The sequence below is a fragment of the Anser cygnoides genome, chromosome 2 (assembly GCF_040182565.1).
Source record: "Anser cygnoides isolate HZ-2024a breed goose chromosome 2, Taihu_goose_T2T_genome, whole genome shotgun sequence".
Taxonomy (NCBI): domain Eukaryota; kingdom Metazoa; phylum Chordata; class Aves; order Anseriformes; family Anatidae; genus Anser; species Anser cygnoides.
In genome coordinates, this window is record NC_089874.1 from 53,441,186 (window position 1) to 53,460,238 (window position 19,053).

Below are 19,053 nucleotides of genomic sequence, written 5' to 3' on the forward strand. Positions count from 1 at the left end.
ATTCCTGGAAACTCGGTGGAAGATGCAAAAGCAAGTTTTGCTCATGCCTTGCAAACAGCAGTTTGAAGGAACGAGTCACAGGAATTTAGCTAACTGCAGGAAACAAAACACAACAAAAGCAAGGAAACAGTTTTCATGTGCCAGGTCTATAGATGGCAGCAAGGGTATGAAGAAAAAAGAAAAGCCATTTTTCACTGAAGTAGTATGTGTAAGTCAAAATACATAGGAGGCAGGTAAAAGTATGCTTTCTTCAAAGTCAATAGGAGCTGTAAATAAGTGCAAAGAGGTAGAATTTCACATTTAGGACGAGTTCAGTTAAGCCTTATTCTGGTAGTGAATATACACTTGTAACAGAAGTATTGGAATTAGTATGCAAAACACTTGTGTGTAGAAAAATAACAAAGCAGACTTCATACCTACATTAAAAATAAGTCTTTATTTGTCAGCTCATGTTTTTATTAATAACTCTTCAATATTCTGGGAAATGAATGATGCAACCAGCACCTCCAATAGAGAAAGGGCTAAACAGCATGTGATTTAACAGTAATAACTGTCAGTAACGGTTTAGTGAAAGTAAACACTTCAGTTAATACCAGTATATTGTAGATGGCTCCCTCACAGGTTTTTGCTGAAAACAAGAGGTAAAGCAAGACAGACAAGCAGTTAAATTCCATATATTCTCACTAACATATTACAAATAAATACAGTTTTGTAAGACCTCTGTATCTCTTTGTTCTACAAAAACACAAGGAACTTTTAGGATCAACTTCAGGTTTTTAAACAGTATTTTTCACATTTTTTGAAAATCTTTGAAAATCAAAATCTGAAATCAGAGAACCGAAAAGTATTTCTGTACATCTAATTGCTTCTGATACTAAACATTACACAGCATAATGCAGAAGAAGTCTTACAGGAAAAAAATTGGGAAGAGTACCAACTTAGGTCTCCTAGTTATTAAATCAGTGATCATTTGACACTCACTGTTGCTTTCCAAGAGATATTTAGCAGTACCCTGATGTATTTGCTTCCCACCTGTATATAAAAGTTTTTGTTGCTGCTGTTGTTTTTTTGTTTGTTTTTTGTTTAAGTTTAAATACTTCTTTGAAAGAAAATCCATCCATGTATTTCCAAGTGTAACTTCTACCTCTTAGGAACTCCAATAAATGTGATTCATGTGTTAGAACAATTGCTAAATTCTTTAAAATCAGAGGAAGAAATCAGATTTTCCATCTATACATATAACAGTAGCAAACTTTTACATCACTTAGCCTTTATAGGCTAGGAAATAATTATTTTTTTTTTATTTTTTTTCCTGAACAACATATTAATGTCATTGCTTGTTCGAAACACTCACCAAAAAGTGCTATTTTTCTGACTTTGCTAATTAAGAATTACTTAAGCGACTATTTATCAGATGCTCAGGCATACAGATAAAGATATACTGATTACACAGACACTATTCTGTGAAGACAGGAATCAAGATATTCCTAAATTTAAGTTATAGCTTCTCTATTTGAGAATGTGCCAAGTCCTATACAAAAAAAATACTGTTCTGTTCTTTTCTTTTTTTTAAAAAAGAAAGTGAAGATCTGGAATATAGATTAATTCAATTTAGAGAGGCAGTTAAGTTAGCACAAGGAAAACTATTGTTGTGAAATAACCATCTATACTGCCTCTTCTTTCCTTTCCAGTGTTATAGTGGCTGTTGACTTTGCTAATTCTTACCTTTAAAAGTCTCACTAACAGTGAATTACCTTAAAAAAAAAAATGCAAATCATTTAAGAAGTTGCATTAATGAAAACTCAGCATAACTCTACGAAATATCCAAAATTCTTTATTTCAGGCCAGTATAGTATTGTTACAGGCATCCACCTCTTCCTGCTCGCTTACATACAATCAAAGTTGGCACTCCCAGCCACCAAGAAAGTTAAATGGTTACTTAAATGGTTACTACAGTACAGGCACAAAGTAGCCAAACAGCTTTACTTTCAAAAAGCAAAGCCATGATTGTGCTCTAACAGCATTTGTTACTAGTGTATGTTGTTCTCCTCTCCTAAGAGGCAAGATTAGGAAATTTCTCTTAATGGAAGGAGCACAGATGACAGCCCTGTTAATAAACCTGTTGTTTCATCAGTAGAGGAATGATGTATGGATCTGGATACACTGGACACTTTCCTTCATAGCTTTCAGTTGCATTTACTAGTACACATCGGCTTGCGCAGAATGGGATTAATATCCTTTCAGTCTTCATTACTGCTTTCACCATTATAATCACTACCAAAGTTCCACATTGGAAAAAACACGATTTTTTTTCCTGAAATAAAACAAGAAAAGCAAACAAACAAAAACCAGAGTATTGCAGTTCCCTTACATTTGACAGTAATTCATAACCACCAGCTAAAAATCTTTTCCCTGTCTAGAAGCATCAATGCCTTTCCATAAAGGAAGCAGCACCAGAGACAGTTTGTATCGTTTAACCATAAAAATAACACTAGTGTATTTTACTGCATTTCAAACTTCCAGTTACAGTGGTTAACAGCATATGGAATGAGTATCAGATTTTTAATATGTACCAAAGGCAAGTTAGTAAAAACAAGTAAACAAACAAACAAACCACTCTACAAATATATTACAAACAAAACTAGCAGCTAACACTGCTATTGTGAAAGATGATTGATTGAATGGTCATCTGAAAAACAAGCTGATGACTGTATTATTATAAAAATTGCAAGACAAATATTTGATCATAACAACTGTATGAACAAGTAAGAAGTAAGCGTGACTCAGTGAACGCAAATCCTACTTACACAAGAGTGTCTCCGAGCCACAAAATGTAGTTTCAGTTTTATGTTAATAATCACAGTTCCAGTCCGATACATGCAGTTGACTCCGGTAAGCGTGTCTAAATAGACAACGGGACGTAACTCCTATAGATTCTTCTCTACAGCATGCAGCCCTATACGACTGGTATGAATGCCCGTCTTTATGTGGCACTTTAACAGCAAGGTGTACTGCAGTTGAGAGTGAAGAGAAACAGCAGAAGTGCTTACACCATGCTTTGATCAGAGGTAACTTTCAAAATATGCACAACATATGTACAATTTGTTCCTAGGCACGTCTTTGGTTACATTCTCAATATAGTCTGCTTCACAGAAAAATACATAAAACATTCAAGACTTCGTTGAAGTCCAGGCAAAGATGAAATTTCTTTGTTTTTCAGAAAGCAAGACAGTAGAAGTCCCTTTAAATTGATGCTTTATTATATCCATAAACGATAAAATCCCAGTGCTACTGTAAGGCATGTAAATACTGAACCTGAAAGAAAATAAAAGCGGGAAAGAAAACAGAGAGAATGAATCATTAGCTTGTAGAACACTTCTTCAGAAAACTAAATATACATCTGGCTACAACATTAAAGGTGCAATCACTTCCGCATGTCAGAAAATAAGGTTCTTAATTTACAAAACACAAACAATTTCAAGGCAGAGGGGCACAAAAATGACAAAGAAGGAAGAAAAAAAAGGATGCAGGAAAAATGGGCTGGACGACTCAAAAGATTGGAAAAACACCTTAGTTGCTTACCTTTCAGAAAATAAGAGATCAATTTGGCAAGTTACAGTTGTAAAATGAACTGAATAACAGGATTATTAAATCACAGTCAAGTATTCACACAAATAAATGCAAACTACTTTAACGAGGCTTATCGATTTGTATTTTTAAATTTCTATTGAATGAAATCAACTTTTGGTTTCTAGATATACACAAAAGATTTTTGCCATTGTCTGCAAACAGTAGCACTTGAAGTAAATTTGTGTTTTATGTATTTAGTTTTACTTCCATGTGGAATTCAATACTTTTTTGAATAGGGATAGTGGGGAAAAGAACTTCCTCTCATTTTAATAAATTGCCTTTTATTTTACAGTAATGGTTCACTGTAAAAGGATATCCCTGAAGTACAGTACTATGAATAGACATGATTGTCCTTATGATAAAACCTATTGTGAAAGAATAATCAAAAAGTCTAAATCAGAAGAATAACTTCTACTGTTAACTTGCTCATTTAATAGCACTGCATACTCAGCTGAAAAATGTCAAAATATTGAATTTACCTAGAGCAATAACGTATTTTTTCTAACATACATGCCTGAAAAATGAGCATTTAAGGAATGTGATAATGAACAGTCAAAAAGCCAGAACTGTTCAATTTTGTAGACAGAGCTACAACAAAGAAGCCCTAGAAACATATGCAGCAGGCTGCTTTTATAAATTAAGTCAGGCATAGAGAAACTTTTTGACCCTTATTGACAGCCAGCCTTTTAGATTTCTCACACACATTATTATTACAGTATAAAGAAGGGGAAAAGCACACAGCCACAGCCCATGCAAAATGAAGCTGCGAATTACAGAAAACTTTCTCTGGGTTAAGCACACAAATAGTCTTGCTGATATCAACTGTGACCACTTCAAGTATTTTATTTGAATTAGGGCCTTCATGAATACAGTCAATTGATAGTTTGCAAAAACGCTGTTAGGCTTAATAGTTTCAACATCAGATTCCTTACCTGCCAAGTACTTAATATTATCAAGTTTGTGTGATTCAAGCATTGTTTTTAGATCTGCAACTTCCGTGTCTATTTTTCTGTCTGTTTGGGTCAGAGCTCGATCTTGTTGCGCATGCTGGAAAACAAAGCAACAAATTTAAACAATTTGATCAGTTCTGAGTTAATTTAGAAATGTAACCTATTCCTTTAAGTTACATTTCTGACTTCTCCTTAAATGAATGTAAATTATTTCATTAACATACAAAACAAACAAGTTCCTTCATGACTTACTAAATCCAAGAAATTGAGTAATTTGGTGAACTTCGTAAACTTACATGACTACATGCTTCCTTACATGTAATCTAGAAAGGAGCAGAACTTGATGCCTTCTTCTCTCAATCTAGCAGCATAATCATTAACTTTAATCTGTCACTTGGCCCACAGATGTTCAAGTCACTGCTCAATTATAATAGCTATTGAGATGTCTAAGAGCCTCTTGTGACAGAAACATACTGGAGCATGAAAATTTATGGATCATTAGAAACACTAAGAATTGGTCTTCTGATGTAAAAAGCATGTCTTCATCTTCCAATGAATTCTACCACTAAAACAGCGATAGACAGACTTCAGAATCTGATTACGACAGAAGACCAAACTTCCGTGAAAAAAAATGGGATGGAGTTATTACTCAGAAAAGACTGAAAGACAAGACTTGTAAACTCAGATCAGCAGCTGCCGTGGTGCTGATATTTTCAAGTCACCACTACTGAAACATTTTCAATCAGTTAATGATTTCTTAATGTTTTACTGTCAGACTTCCTCCTATGGCTAATTCCCTATAGTACAGAAATAAAACAAAATGAAGACGAAGAGCTTAGTAAAAGCCTCCCCCTAAAATGAAGCCAAATCAATCTAGCAGCGTGTCACACTGAACATGGAAAAAATCATTGATTTCAGAAGAACTAACGTAAAATTCTGTCTAGAGAAAATACTATGTGCACGAAGTTTCAAAACAAAGTGACCACTGAACAGTTTACATAGACACAGAGGAAATCTAATATATATGAAAGCCTTTTTATTCTGTAGACACTTCAGTCAGCTGTACTAATACGGAAACGCATGGGGGAAATAATAAATCTCAATGACATTTTGTACATGAAAGTGTCTAAGCACATGAGCAACTTCACAAAAAATACCTGCGCTATAACACGAATATAAAAAGCTTTGTTATATGATTAGCTACCAAGTCCTTACCAATTCCACTATTTCTGTCCTCATTTCAAGTAGTTTTCTTTCATTGAGTGAATACTGGAAAGGGGAAAAAAGAAAAAAAAGTAAACATGATATTGGTCTTTAAACCTTTTCTCCACATTTAAATGTGTATTTCTTTGTTTCCAAGTTCTGTAAAAAAAAATGGATCTGAAAAAGAATGTTGTCTGGCAACACTTGAGAATGAGTATTGTAGGATGACTGCTGTCCTTCAGAAAGCAGAATTCAGACAGGTTTTCAGCCACTCTTCTGAATTGCAAAGTGGAGCAAGTCTAAGACTATCATCATCTGCAACAATGATATACATTAATAATGGCAGAAAAGTTAGCAAATTTACATTTCTGACAAAAACCTATGATTCTAAAGAGTAACTCTGGAACAGTTAACTAACCCACTGAGCACAGAAACACCAAGAAGTTATAAGTCATCCGCTTTCTTCAGCAAGGGGAGTATAGTTTTTAAATGATTATAGCAAACTCAGCTATCTAAGATGTTTCACCAGCATTATGGGTGTTCACCATTTGAAACGGTCGGAACAATATATAAGGAACAACATTAAAAATGCTATATTTGGTAAATACAGATCTCTTATCTCATGTTAAGCCATTCGTGGAACATCAGAAGCTGTGGCTTATTTGTAAGCTATGGTTATTTGGATTCAAGAAAAGGTAAAACCAGATTAAAGAAGCATACCTTTAAGGCAGGGTGCCTTTCTGACTCATGAATAGGCATGATTTGACATCCGTAATGGTTCCTATCCACTACTGGAGCAATTTAATTATTCATAGGACAGCTGCTAAACCACCAGTCTACAGTGCAGAGCATTAAGGTCATCGGGCTCCCATCTCAGAATGCTCAGTTACACAGCAATAACCTCATCTGTTGACATTCCCACGTGGAAAGTCACTTTATTTTTCCTCCAGTCTGGAAGCTTATTCCACTTTAATATTAAAGTCATATTAATCTATGTAAATGCCTCAGCATTGAAAAAAACTCTCCTTAAATATCCAGAGCAATATTTGGACTTTTGACTGATTTAAAGATCAAGAAATAGGACAAGGCTATAAATGTGGGAAAGGAGAGAGGAATAATAGCATATCTACAATTCACGAAACATTTTTTGCTAAATTCTACAAATTGAAGACAAGGACAAGAAAAAAACAAATGTATACTTATGTAAAATGTCTAGAAGTGGTAAAATGGCAAAACTTATAACAGAATGATTTAAAATCAGGTTTGAAATAAAATTTCACATAAGAACAATGCCTCATTAATAAACTGATCACTATCAAAAATAGTAGTATGTTTAAAATAAACAGTGTAATGTATTGAAATAATTTCTGTTTAAATAGATGTTGTTGGCCAAATAGACTTCTTTTTTAGAATAATTTACATTCTGCAAGCTTCCTTCTTGATGTCCATATTTGTCCAAGTTTGCCTTGGGGCTAGAGCTCCCTAGGTCAAACACAAGGATTTCAAATTTCACTTTAAGAAAGTGAAATACACCCTTTTCCTACGAAGGATCAACACAAATCTGTAATAACACAAGTACAGAAAGAGGAAAGCCAAGGTTAACCCCACCCTGAAATTAAACAGGGAGATTTCCCCTTAAGTCCACATGTTTTTCCACAATGCAGAAAAAATTCAGTTTTGTCAGATGCATCTTGATATTTTTAAACAGCCAGCTTAGAGGCACTGCGATGCATGAACAATATGAATATAAATAGAAATCTGTACTGTACTTCCAAGTTTCTAAATTGCATCTATATCATTGCAGATATAAATCAGGGCACAAGCAGACGTGCATTACGCAACAAAGAATTCACTAGGAAATGTAAAGTGGAACTAACTTATTCAGATAAAGCATTTGGAGTTCAAAACATTAAAAATGGCTGACATCAGTGTTGACAAATTAAGATATTCTCCTTCAGCATTTAGTCCAAGCAGAACTGAAGCATAAGAATTTTTTACTCGAAGCACATGAAGTTAAGTCAATTTAAACTTAGGACGTTTCTCTTCTGAATAATATTTCTGTAAGAATGCATAGTAAGCTTTAATAACCTGAGTCTTATCCTCGCAAAGATAGACATTCAGTCATAAGTCACGTTAGCATCCAAATAAATATTATAATGATGCTTTACTACAGAAAATATTGAATTATGTTCTTCTCCCCAGCTCAGCATATATGCTACAACCTGCTCCGTATCTGTCTGCATTTTTCCTTTTCTGTTCATGCATGACAAAGCTGGCAATTAAAGTAGGGGAGTGCTGGGAGTAAAAGAGTAGTTTTGACAGAAACTATGAAACTGCAGTTGCATGACAGACTAAGTTAATCAACTTTCTTTAAAGAAAATTCACAGCTGCAACACTTGCTTTTCCTGGGAGGCAGTTAAAATGATGTAGTCTTATAAGCAACAAAATCCAGATTTCAGGGTTCTACATAAATATACAAGGAAATGTTAGCACCTAATTCATCACCTGTGAAATGTGTTTAAATAGGTTTTTTGAAGCCCAAAATATTGCAAAGCTTTGGATCCACATAGTTAATACGTTTCATATGAAGTTGTTTAAAAAAAAAACACAACCAACCACCAGCATAAAGTAGTAATCTTTAAAAGTGGGCTTTATCTGCTCAAATTATATTTTATTCAAGCATATACCAGGGGATAACAGGCTGTTAGTCATTATACTCGATCACCAACTCAACTGTTATCTGAACTAATCACTGTGAATTACTTCAAGGGGCACACACAAAAGTTAGATGACTTCTACTTTAACAGTTCTTATTGCCTAGACTGCAGATATTACTTCGTTATGCACTTGCAATAATAGGACTGAATAAGAAATAAAATTTGTAGTGAAGTGCCAATGAAAAATCTTTCAATTCAGATGATGCGATTTGAGATCCTAAAAGCTATTCAAGAGATCTACAGGAATAGATTTCTATTTAGAGTGCTATATATAGTGCAAAAACTTATCTTCTAGTTTTTCACCTAAGTTACTCAGATTAAAGAGGATGCAAATTCAGCTCTACCAGATATTTCAAAGTTTAAAACAACCCAAATCTTTAAAACAACCCTAATCAGTATCAGTTACAATAAAAATCAATCCCAACTATTTTCACAATAGGTAATGCCTGACAAACTAGCCACACTAAATTCTCTAGCTATAGGGAAATAATACATCTTCAGTGATGACAAGTTTAATGAAATGTGGATGCTTAATTCAGTGTGAAAACAGAGCTATACTAACACCATGAAAAATCCTCAGGCGGCTAGTCAGCATATTTAAATGCAAAAATCTATAGTAATAATGTAGATAGTAATATCTATAAAAATCTGTAGTAATAACAGATATAAAATCTAAAACGAACAATACCACAGATTAATATGAAAATTAAACTCCTACCCAAATTAGGAGATTGTTCAATGTTTGGATGTTTCTAGAAGAACGCGAACAGAACTTACCAATTCTTTTACTCTGCTCTTTTCTAGGTTTAGGTTCAACTTGTTATCTGCACGCACTTTGGTAATTTCATCCTAATGGGAAAAAAATGATGAAGTAGTGAGCATGAATTTCTATATATTCATGAGCAAAAGTTAGGAAAATATATTGTGCTTTCTTTAATTAGAGAGCAGATTGATTCCCAAGACACATAGTGTGCATCTTTTTCCAAAGTACAAATGTTCCAACCTTTCCCCACGGCAATACTCATGTTCTGTAGTATGAATTCATTCTCACTGGAATGAGTCAAAAATTAAACTGCTTTTACACCAGAACACTGAGAAAAGCAGCTGATTGCGAGCACATCCTTCTACAAGTGCTGTTAGGAATGTGTCATATCCCATGACTCACTGATTTCAGAAATCGATACCTAGGTACACTTGTAAGATGGACTTCTGTGAAGGAATCTTGATGTTCAAGATAATGTTAAAAGCAGTATCTAACTTTGCAATTTTAAAGAAAATCTGTTTCTAAAGACTACACCTAGGGCTTTAAGAAAAAAGGCTGCAGGTATCTTAGAACTCAGAAAATGTTTATTATATTTTAAATTTCTAACTTTTTAAACTACCACTAAATTATGTACTTCACTTCATAGATAGCTCCAAGTGATTCCTATTTCTTGCAGTGACAGCTGCCATTTTAATGCAACCTCCCAGCAGGAATTCCAGCCAGCTGACAGTTTGTCATGAGGCAAACTGCTGATCTAATGAATGTGTGGGAGAAGCAAGAGTCTGATGGTGCTCTGGGATATTCTACAGTTTAAAAACAAGCAAGCTTCTCTCAAGTAGACCAATGTCATCTAGTCAAGACTTCATTAAGTCAGTATGAACAATAATTACACTCAGTTTCTATGCTAGAATTTTTGAACTTTGTGTTGTAATTAGATGTCATTACAGCATGTGTTACAATTTAATGAAATTGAAAAGTTTGAAATATTTTTTTCCTTAATCATTTACTACATTGTGTCATTCTGTCTTTCAGATGAAAGAGTATGAGCAAATGTAATTATCGCAAGGGCAAATCATTTTATATTTACAGATAAAAGTTAAATTTAAGATATCTTGCTTTAAAAAAAGATGACTCAGATCCTCCATATTCTACCAGTGAATATAATAACTCATTTTATTTTTTTTTACTTGCACAGAGATAAGTTACAAGTCAAAAATCAGGTGCCGACCATTTTAAAAAATGGTATACTGAAAGCCTGGATGCATTAAGCATTTCACAGCATTATATAAAACATGTGAGACTAGCCCTGAGAAATTTATTCTCCTTTTGGAGTTAACATAGCAGAGAAGAATTGAAGATAATAAGGAAGAAATGACAAGGAAGGCACTACGCTGAACTTGATCGCATTGTCAGCTAACTTGACAAGGCAATATTCTGACAGTTTCACTGGCAAATCCTATGGTAGGAAAGGTGCTCCATCCTCCAAGGTAAGAAGGCTATCACAAGAAGAAACACCACTTCTGAAGTAAGAGGACCATATTCCCTATGAACAGTTAAAAGTTACCCAGTTTCCAATCTTGGTGCTTCTTGCAAGAATCTTTTCTTTCTGTGTAAAAGCTGCTTAAAACTACACACTCATCTAAATTACAGGTTTTGAGACAGTCTTGATTTTGGTGGTAGAAAGCTATTTGGGATGTTACCCAGGAGAGGCAAACAAAACAGAAACACAGCATTGATCTTTAAACCTAGTAAGATTAAGAATCTGTAGATAAATAAGTTTCCTCCAGAGAGTCTGTTTTCTTGCTAAGGTCATTTGTTCCCAAACAAATGGGACCAAACACAATAGTCCCAAACTTAGTGGCTTGAAATAGTTTTTAAATGGCTTCTTTAAGTTCTGAATAGCTAACAGATAAATCTTCAGGAAAAGAGAAATACTATAACCAATTAGTGAGTGCTGTAATTTTGAAAATGTGTTGCATTTTGAATCTGATAAGCAATCCTAAATACAGAACATCATTCAGCCTTAATCATGACATAGCAGCTACCTACTTTCTGAGTCTGAGTTAAGGAAAAAGTCTTCAGGTAATTTTTAGTTCACCACTTCGTGATGAATTGCTTACAGTTGTCACCATTAATTACGTATGCATGAAATTGACTTTGCTGCAGCTCATAGCATACCATCAATTGCAGTTTCAGTATCCTATATATCATAGCAATCAAGCACAAACTTTAGAATAAAATCCTAAGAGCAACGACTATTTTTAAAGCAAATTAGATAGGTGTTAATTCTTAATTATACTGGTAGAGTGTCTTACCATGACTTGCTTCTTTATCTGCTGGAGTTCAAGCTTTATTTTCTGGGAGAGCAGAAAAATGTATTTTTTATTATTGTATACAAACCACCACAATCTAGAAATACTAACAAATGTGCACCATAAGTAGCAAAAACTATAATCCATCACGTGAAAAGGAAGGCAGAATGAACATGGTTTTATTATCTATATCCTCAGTACACGTGTAGATATATCCACATGTACACAGATGCACAGTTACTCAGTACTACACATTTCCAACCAGCAGCGCAAGACAGAAGCTAGCAATGCCCCACAGCAGTACAGGTGGCCAAATGCACAGAAGGTTTTAGTAAGAGTAAACACAGCCAAAGATAAATGATTATTCCCCCATATTTAGCATTTGTGAATCTGCATCGAGCCGTGTCCAGCTTCAGGCTCTCCCTGGTACAAGACAGATGTTGACATGCTGGAGCAAGACGAGTGGAGAGCCACCAAGATGATGGGAGGCTGGAGCACACAAGGTAGGGGTGGACAGCAGGGAGAGGCAGAGGGGTTTGTTCAGCCTCAAGAAGAGGCAGCTGCATGGCAATCATACCGCAGCCATCAACTCTTATGGTCTCTAGAGGTCCCTTCCAACCCAGATTATTCTATCACTTTCTCTCTTTCAAAAGACCCATGAAATAGGAATAGTTGTAGTGGATTATCTATTTTGTTTTCTTTAATTGTGCACAAACTAGCAACCTGCAAGGATCTACAAGGATCCCTTCAACCTATCTTGTTCTGTGTATGTTCAGTTAGCTATATCTATGAATTGATGAAATAATATGTGACCCGACTCTCCTCTTGCCATGTGTTCTCACTATACCTTCTTTTTTGGCTAAATATAGTCAAAACATGGCTAAATATAGTCAAAACTAACTTTTGGCTGCATATAGTCAAAACATGAGATCATGTTACAGAGTTTTAAAAAAAAAAAAATCACAGAATCCCAGAAATATTGACCTGGGATTGGACCTCTGGAGACCATCCTGTCTCAAAGCCGGGACAACTAGAGCAGGTTGCTCAAGGCCACGTCCAGTTGGGTTTTGATTATCTCCAGGACAGGGATTTCACAGCCTCCCCAGGTATCCTATTCCAGTGTTCAACCAACCTTACAGTAAAAAAGTTTTTTCTTATGTTCAAATAGAATTTCCTGCATTTCAATCTGGGTCAGTTATCTATTGTTCTGTCACTGGACACCAGTGGAAAGAGCATCTCCATCTTCACTATACCTTCCTTTCAAGTATTTGTACACAGCGATGAGATCCTACTCTTTTTCTAAGCTGAACATTCCCAGCTCTTGCAGCCTTTCCCCACAAGACGCTCCAGTCCCTTACTCATCTTTGTGGCCTTTTGTCAGGCTCACTGCAATGTGTCCATGTCTCTCTTGCACTGGGGAGCCCTAAACTGCACCCAGCACTCCAAGCCTGGGTCACCAAGGCTTAGCAGAGGGGAAGGATCACCCCACTTGACCTAGTGACATCAGTCTTAATGCAGACCAGGACGGCTTCTTTGCCACAGGGGCTCATCATTGGCTGGTGGTCAACTTGGCACCCACCAGGACTCTCAGGGCCTTCTCTGCAAAGCTAATTTTCCGCTGCGTGGGGGTTCCTTCTCAAGGGAAGGTCCCTTCCCTTTGCTGAACTTCATGAGATTCCTGTCAGCCCGTTTCCCCAGACTGTTGCGTTGCCATCTGGAGGGACATCAACAGTCTGGTGGGTCAGCCACTCCTCCCAGCCTTGTAGCACCTGCAAACTTGCCAAGGGTGTGCTCTGCCCCTTCACGAGGTCATCAGCGAAGGCGTTTAACTAACCGTATTAGCACCCGAGTCGACCTCTTGGGTACAAAACACTTCTTTACATCATTAGAAAAAATAAGCAAGTGCTAGAATTCCAAAATACTGATTTTTACCTCATTTTCTGAACGGAGTGCTGAAAATTCACTTTTTTCCAAAATAATCATGTCCTTTTTCACTGCACCAATATGGGACATGACTTGCTGAAGAGCGATCTCCTTTAAAAGAAGGAAGAAAAGCCTCAGAACATACAACCACAATGCTTTTTCTCATATGTGCATACAAATACAATGGAGTATTCTGGTACTCTAAATTTTTTAACCCTGCAACTTTAGAAATTATCTCAGTTTCAGAAGACAAAATAAATTAAGCGAGAGTGACAAAATAAGCGAGTTACACTCAAATGTTAGGAACGTTTGAAAAAAATCAGCAGTGCTAACATGGATCAAAATAGTTCAATTAATAGCCTAGAAAATAATTTCTTCCAAGTATTCAAATTCTTAAGCTAGGAAGGGCATTAGGGACAGAGGAGATGTCCACGTGCTAAATGAGGAAAGCTGACTTTCAGGCCAAGACTCCCCAGTGCAACCATACTCTTTTGTAATTGCCCTCTGTTCCACCTCCCTCTGCATGAAGGCTCACTCTGCTTCTCTACTCAGCTAAGCAAAATCATGCACTATATTCATATTTTTAAATGCTCTTCTCAGTCTTTTATACCAAATTGACAGAAAAAAAAACCAAGCACCCTCCACATCTTTAGAGGATGGAAAGGTCTGTACACATTGTTCTAGATCCTACACTACCCACATGCAAACAGGGACTCCCTTTTCTTCTCTAAACACCCACCCTCTAAAAAGTAGGCCCTTGCTTTTGATTCTGGACTAACACCATTACAAATCTGACAGTGCACTCCACTTTTGTCAGGTAATGCTATTTTTATTTGTGGCATTGTATTTCTAAGTGTATTTCTCACCAGGCTACCCGACTACAGCACTGAAAAAAACAATGGGTCAGTATGCTGGATTTATCACAAAACGAGTACTGCCATAGATGCCTTCTCTCTTACTCCCTGAAGTGCCCAGCTTGTGTTCATTCTCTCCCCTCTTGACTGAACCCAATAAAATAGAGAACAACTTCTTCCATATTCTATCTCTTCCACATCTCTATACATACACACATATTTATTGTGAAGGCTTTTATCTGTCTAGTGTAATGCTTCAGCTTTTACATATCCAACTTTGGGCTAATGGCAACAACTAGATCCGCAGTTTTCCAAACCCTCTTCTAATTCTTCATTCTCTTTTGGCATAAGCCCTTATGCGTTCAGACTGTAACAAACTACAGGTTTACCATGTTTCCCAGAACTCAGGGCAACACACACACTTCCTGAGCATGCCATACAAACTTGCACATTTTAACCTTAACAGAGGAAAGTCACCCGAGGGTCACATCTAGCACATTCTCAGAAAATGTCTGGCATCAGCAGCAACTTTTAATTCAGCATAAAACAAAGGAAAAACCTTCTGCTTTCATTCCAAAAAGTTGGGAATAGGAGGAGGTAGAGATGCAATGACTGCTTATTGTAAAACACAACCGACCATGGGGGAAAGGTTCCCTTCAACATCTTCCTGTACTGAATTTGTTCCACAGTAGATCAGAGAATATGAAGTGCTTTCACATTTGCTTTGCCTGGAATCTAAGAGCTAGAAAAGATGGGCTGAAGACTCCCTAGATGGAAGGTGGTGCAAAATCTACTCCTTAAAGAGACAGTCCAGCGCCGAGGCTATTACACTACAAAGACAGCAGCTGCAGTTTTCTCATGTTTAAGATGATGACCCAGTCACTATGAAATGAGTTAAGAGTCTATGTTTGGGAAGTGACTTGGGGCTGCGAATCCTACAGAGAGCAGCCTAAGAGGTGGTACTTCAGCTATGCTGCGTGTCAGCATGGTCTGCTTAACTAGCTTACGTGTCAGGGAATTCCTGACAGGTAAAACCACCATTCTCTCACAAATAAATGCTAACAATTCTGTTCAGGTCTATGCAATTTTCTGGTAGCCAGGAAGGATCTCTGTAGATACTCAGCGTAATTTCTATTTCCAAGCAAGTTTTCTTCACTTCCACAAGATGTATACACGCTGGGTGGGTTTAGAAGATACCACAAACAATGTAAACAAAGGAAACAGACAGCTTTCAATAGCAGCATCTAAAATAGACTGTTCCTATATGTTACCAGTATATAAAATTATACCAACCACGCACTAAAAAACATCATAAAGAAACAGCTCAATTCTAACACAATATATCATTATGACAGAAAATCAAAAAAGACCACACAACCAGCTGTTAAATTACAGATGAAGTCTTTACGTTGTTGCTATAAAACTAGACAAGAATATATGTAGTAGCCATAACTATTCAAATCCACGCATTGAGTACCTCCTATGTCTGTGTAAAATCCTCCTCCGTAATTCTATTTCAGGTTACAATAAGGCTGAAAACAAAAAACTATCTGTGGATTGTGCACCAACTCACAGATCCTGAATTTTGAGGTCCATCACAACACTCTGATGTTTGTGAAATTCAAGACAAAACTCATTAGCCAATACGGACGTTTGTTCTTCACTTTTAAGCTTTTAAAATACAGTGCCTAACGGTGAATAATAATAACAACATGTATTTTATTAGCAGACGTGCTAGATTTCAGTTGACTTTAACCCCACAACTTCTTTGAGCTGACCTGCTGTACTTTGGTCACCATGTCCTTGTAAATCATATCCAGGTTGGTGTTCATGATTTTCACTAATGCAGATACGATCACCTCCGACTGCTGAGTAGTGAACCCTGAGCAAGACAAAACATAGCAACATTCAGATACCAACATTTGGACAGCTTATGAAAATACCACCTTCTAATACTCATAACGAGGTTTAAAAAAAAAAAAGTCAGCTATAAAAGATAAAAAAGAGCGTACTTCTCTCCATGTAGCACTAGCAAAAGAACACAACCAGGCAGTACACCCAACCTCCTCCACCCCAAAATGACACCTGTGACATTGTATAGCTACTTCTATAGTACAGCACCATTATAGCACCATTACAATATCAGCAAGAGAAGTGCTGGAAGTTTTTCTAAAAGCATTATGCAATGTCATCTCTCACGTGGTTATTTCTATCAACAAGAATCCTGACCTTCAAAAGCAGATACCTACTTTTAGTATACCCTAAGTATACCACTGAAGATATGCAAATCCCAGCAATTCAATGATTTTAGTCCTCTCAGCCTCTGAGTCACCACAAAAAAGCCCTTTAAACCAAGTATGTTGTGAACTATTGTAAAACATAGTCCCTGGAAATACTCTCAACTTTTCTACTTTCAAAACGTAGGAGAAAGTGTCATGAACAAGATCTAATAATTATGGAGAGGGTGATTGTTTCAAATACGTAGCAGGTTAGTGTCAGAAAGCAGAGATGGGGTCTGCAATCAAGTTCCTTTCAGTAGATGAGCTGAGTTAATCATTTGCTATCACCAAAAAGAGACAGCTCTCCTCACTCTATTCTTTCCCCTCCTCCTGCCACTTTGTACGTGTCTTGGTGCTTGCTCACACAACTGTTCTGTGAGCTCATTAAACTAATCTCTCAGAACACCAATCAAGCAAAGAGCTGCATAGTTTCCTGAGAATGAGGCTGGAACACATAAAGAGATGCAATCACACGTTAGGGGAAAGGGACTGGGACCTCTCCTTCTCAGGCATGCGAGCTATTAAAAATCAGTTCAGCTGCGCTGACCTTCCCCACCTCAGTAACATCATAATCAAATGGAAATAATCTATTCCATTATGTCTTAGCATAAGAAGAGCTGTATTTCATAGAGTATTCCACACTCCACCCCAAAAGCTGCATTTTTTGGGCAGTCCACTTCCAATCCTATTACAACACGTTGTTGTGCATTGCTGCGGTTTAGCGGGGCAGGCAGCTAGACACCACAAGGCTGTTGGGCGCACCAGGAGGGACAGCGGAGACAACTGGAGCGTTATCAACGTGCTTCTAGGCTCTGTACGCTAGAGATGTAGGAACCCAGAAGGCACAAAAGACAACACATAAACCTGAAGGTCTACCACCACAGGTCAAGGGGAGGCAACTAGCCAGGCTCTGTACAAAACCCCCTTATAGATGCCACCAGGGTAAGCTGCGTGTTTGGGGCACGTTACCATTCTCTTCCAAGAGGCACACCAGCGCATGGGTGTCGAAGAAGAGCCTCCTGCTCCCCAGCAGGGAGACGCTGCCCTTGCCCTGTGAGGACCCGGGCGCTGAGGTGCTGACACCTGGGGGAGACAAAACACCAAAAGAAAACCCCACGTTTTTATGAGGGAACGGCCAACCGACAGGCATCCAACCGGCTCGGGAGCTCCCTAGGAGCATCCTAACGATGCCATGTATTAAGGAACGCACGCCTTTTGATTATCGCGACAGGCTGCGATATGCTTTGACACCGAAACCGAGAGGTGCTCCCCCCCTCCCCGTCCCCTCAACCCCTCATCCCCTCCCCTCTCCCCCCGCCCCCCCCGGCCGAGGGGCGCGCGGCGCTCACGTGACGCGGCGGCAGCGGCAGCACGGTGCGGGAGGGCGCCGCGAGGCCGCAGCACCAGCAGCGCCCGCCTCCCGCCGCTCACGGCCGCCGGGGCCCGGGCCATGCCGCCCGGTGCCGACCGGAGGCGAGGGGGAGGGAGGAGGGGAAGCCGCCGCTACCGGAAAGCCATGGCTCGGCCCCCCCCCCCCCCCCCCCCCCCCCCGCCCACCCGCCTCCCTTCCGCTACGGCCCGCCGCCCGCTTCCGCATCCGGGGGTTGGCTCTGTGGTTCGCGCCGCGGCGGCGGCGAGGGAAGCGAAGCGGGCGGGCGGCTCCTGCGCGAGTCGGGGGTGATGGGGACGGACAGAGACAGACAGACATAAGGACATCACTTATTTTGTGCGTGTTCTGCTTTTAAAGGAAATGTACTTGGCATTTGCAGAGAGTTGAAATGAGAGGAAGTGTGCTCTGACCACCGTCACTCCCCAGGCAGCACTTCCCTCATAGTGAGTTTATTTTCCCTCTGTACGGACTCACCAAAAGCACGCAGCACCTTTGCTTCCTCTTCCCAAACTCAGTGATTGCCTTAGATCAATACGCGGATCGAATCGTTGGTGGGTATCTCTGTAAGAGCGAGGACAGCTGAACCCCGGCAGCACACAGCAGAAACTTGCCTAATGGGCACTGCGTCTGCGGGGATGCTGCGTGCCCGGGGCCTGGCGTTAGTGTGGCAGTAATTCCTGGCACGCGTGAGTCTGCAGGCGGTTGTCTTCATGTTGTCTACATGACCTCCTTCAGCCAGCCCATCCAGGGTCAAGTCCACCAGCACGTGCTGGTGCCCATCTTCATCTTCTCTAACGGGAGCAAAGTCACTGCCGCTGCCTACAGAGGCCTCCTGGAGCATGCACCTTTTTCTCTTGATGTCAGGAATCAACTTGGGCAATTTTCCCCATTTCCAGTGTCGTCTTCCCCGTTTCAGCGTCCTCAGTGCTGCCCCACAGAAGTCATCACCTCTACTTAGAGGCTATAAATGAAAGATGTGCTGAATGTTGCATGCTCAGGATCCCGAAATGTTGGTCCTTGCATGCACACAGC

At 38.6% G+C, this 19,053-nt stretch overlaps 1 protein-coding gene across 1 annotated transcript; it reads right to left on the bottom strand.

The window, feature by feature from the left end:
• Nucleotides 1–417: 417 nt before the first annotated feature.
• MCUR1 (mitochondrial calcium uniporter regulator 1) lies at nucleotides 418–18,168 on the bottom strand. The gene is made up of 9 exons (XM_066992087.1): nucleotides 17,981–18,168; nucleotides 17,601–17,714; nucleotides 16,131–16,234; nucleotides 13,508–13,609; nucleotides 11,579–11,620; nucleotides 9,278–9,349; nucleotides 5,796–5,849; nucleotides 4,563–4,677; nucleotides 418–3,315 (listed from the first exon to the last, which is right to left on the bottom strand). The coding sequence occupies exons 1-9, from the start codon at nucleotides 18,081–18,083 to the stop codon at nucleotides 3,260–3,262; spliced, it is 762 nt and encodes a 253-aa protein (XP_066848188.1). The 5' UTR covers nucleotides 18,084–18,168; the 3' UTR covers nucleotides 418–3,259.
• Between the last annotated feature and the right edge of the window lie 885 nt (nucleotides 18,169–19,053).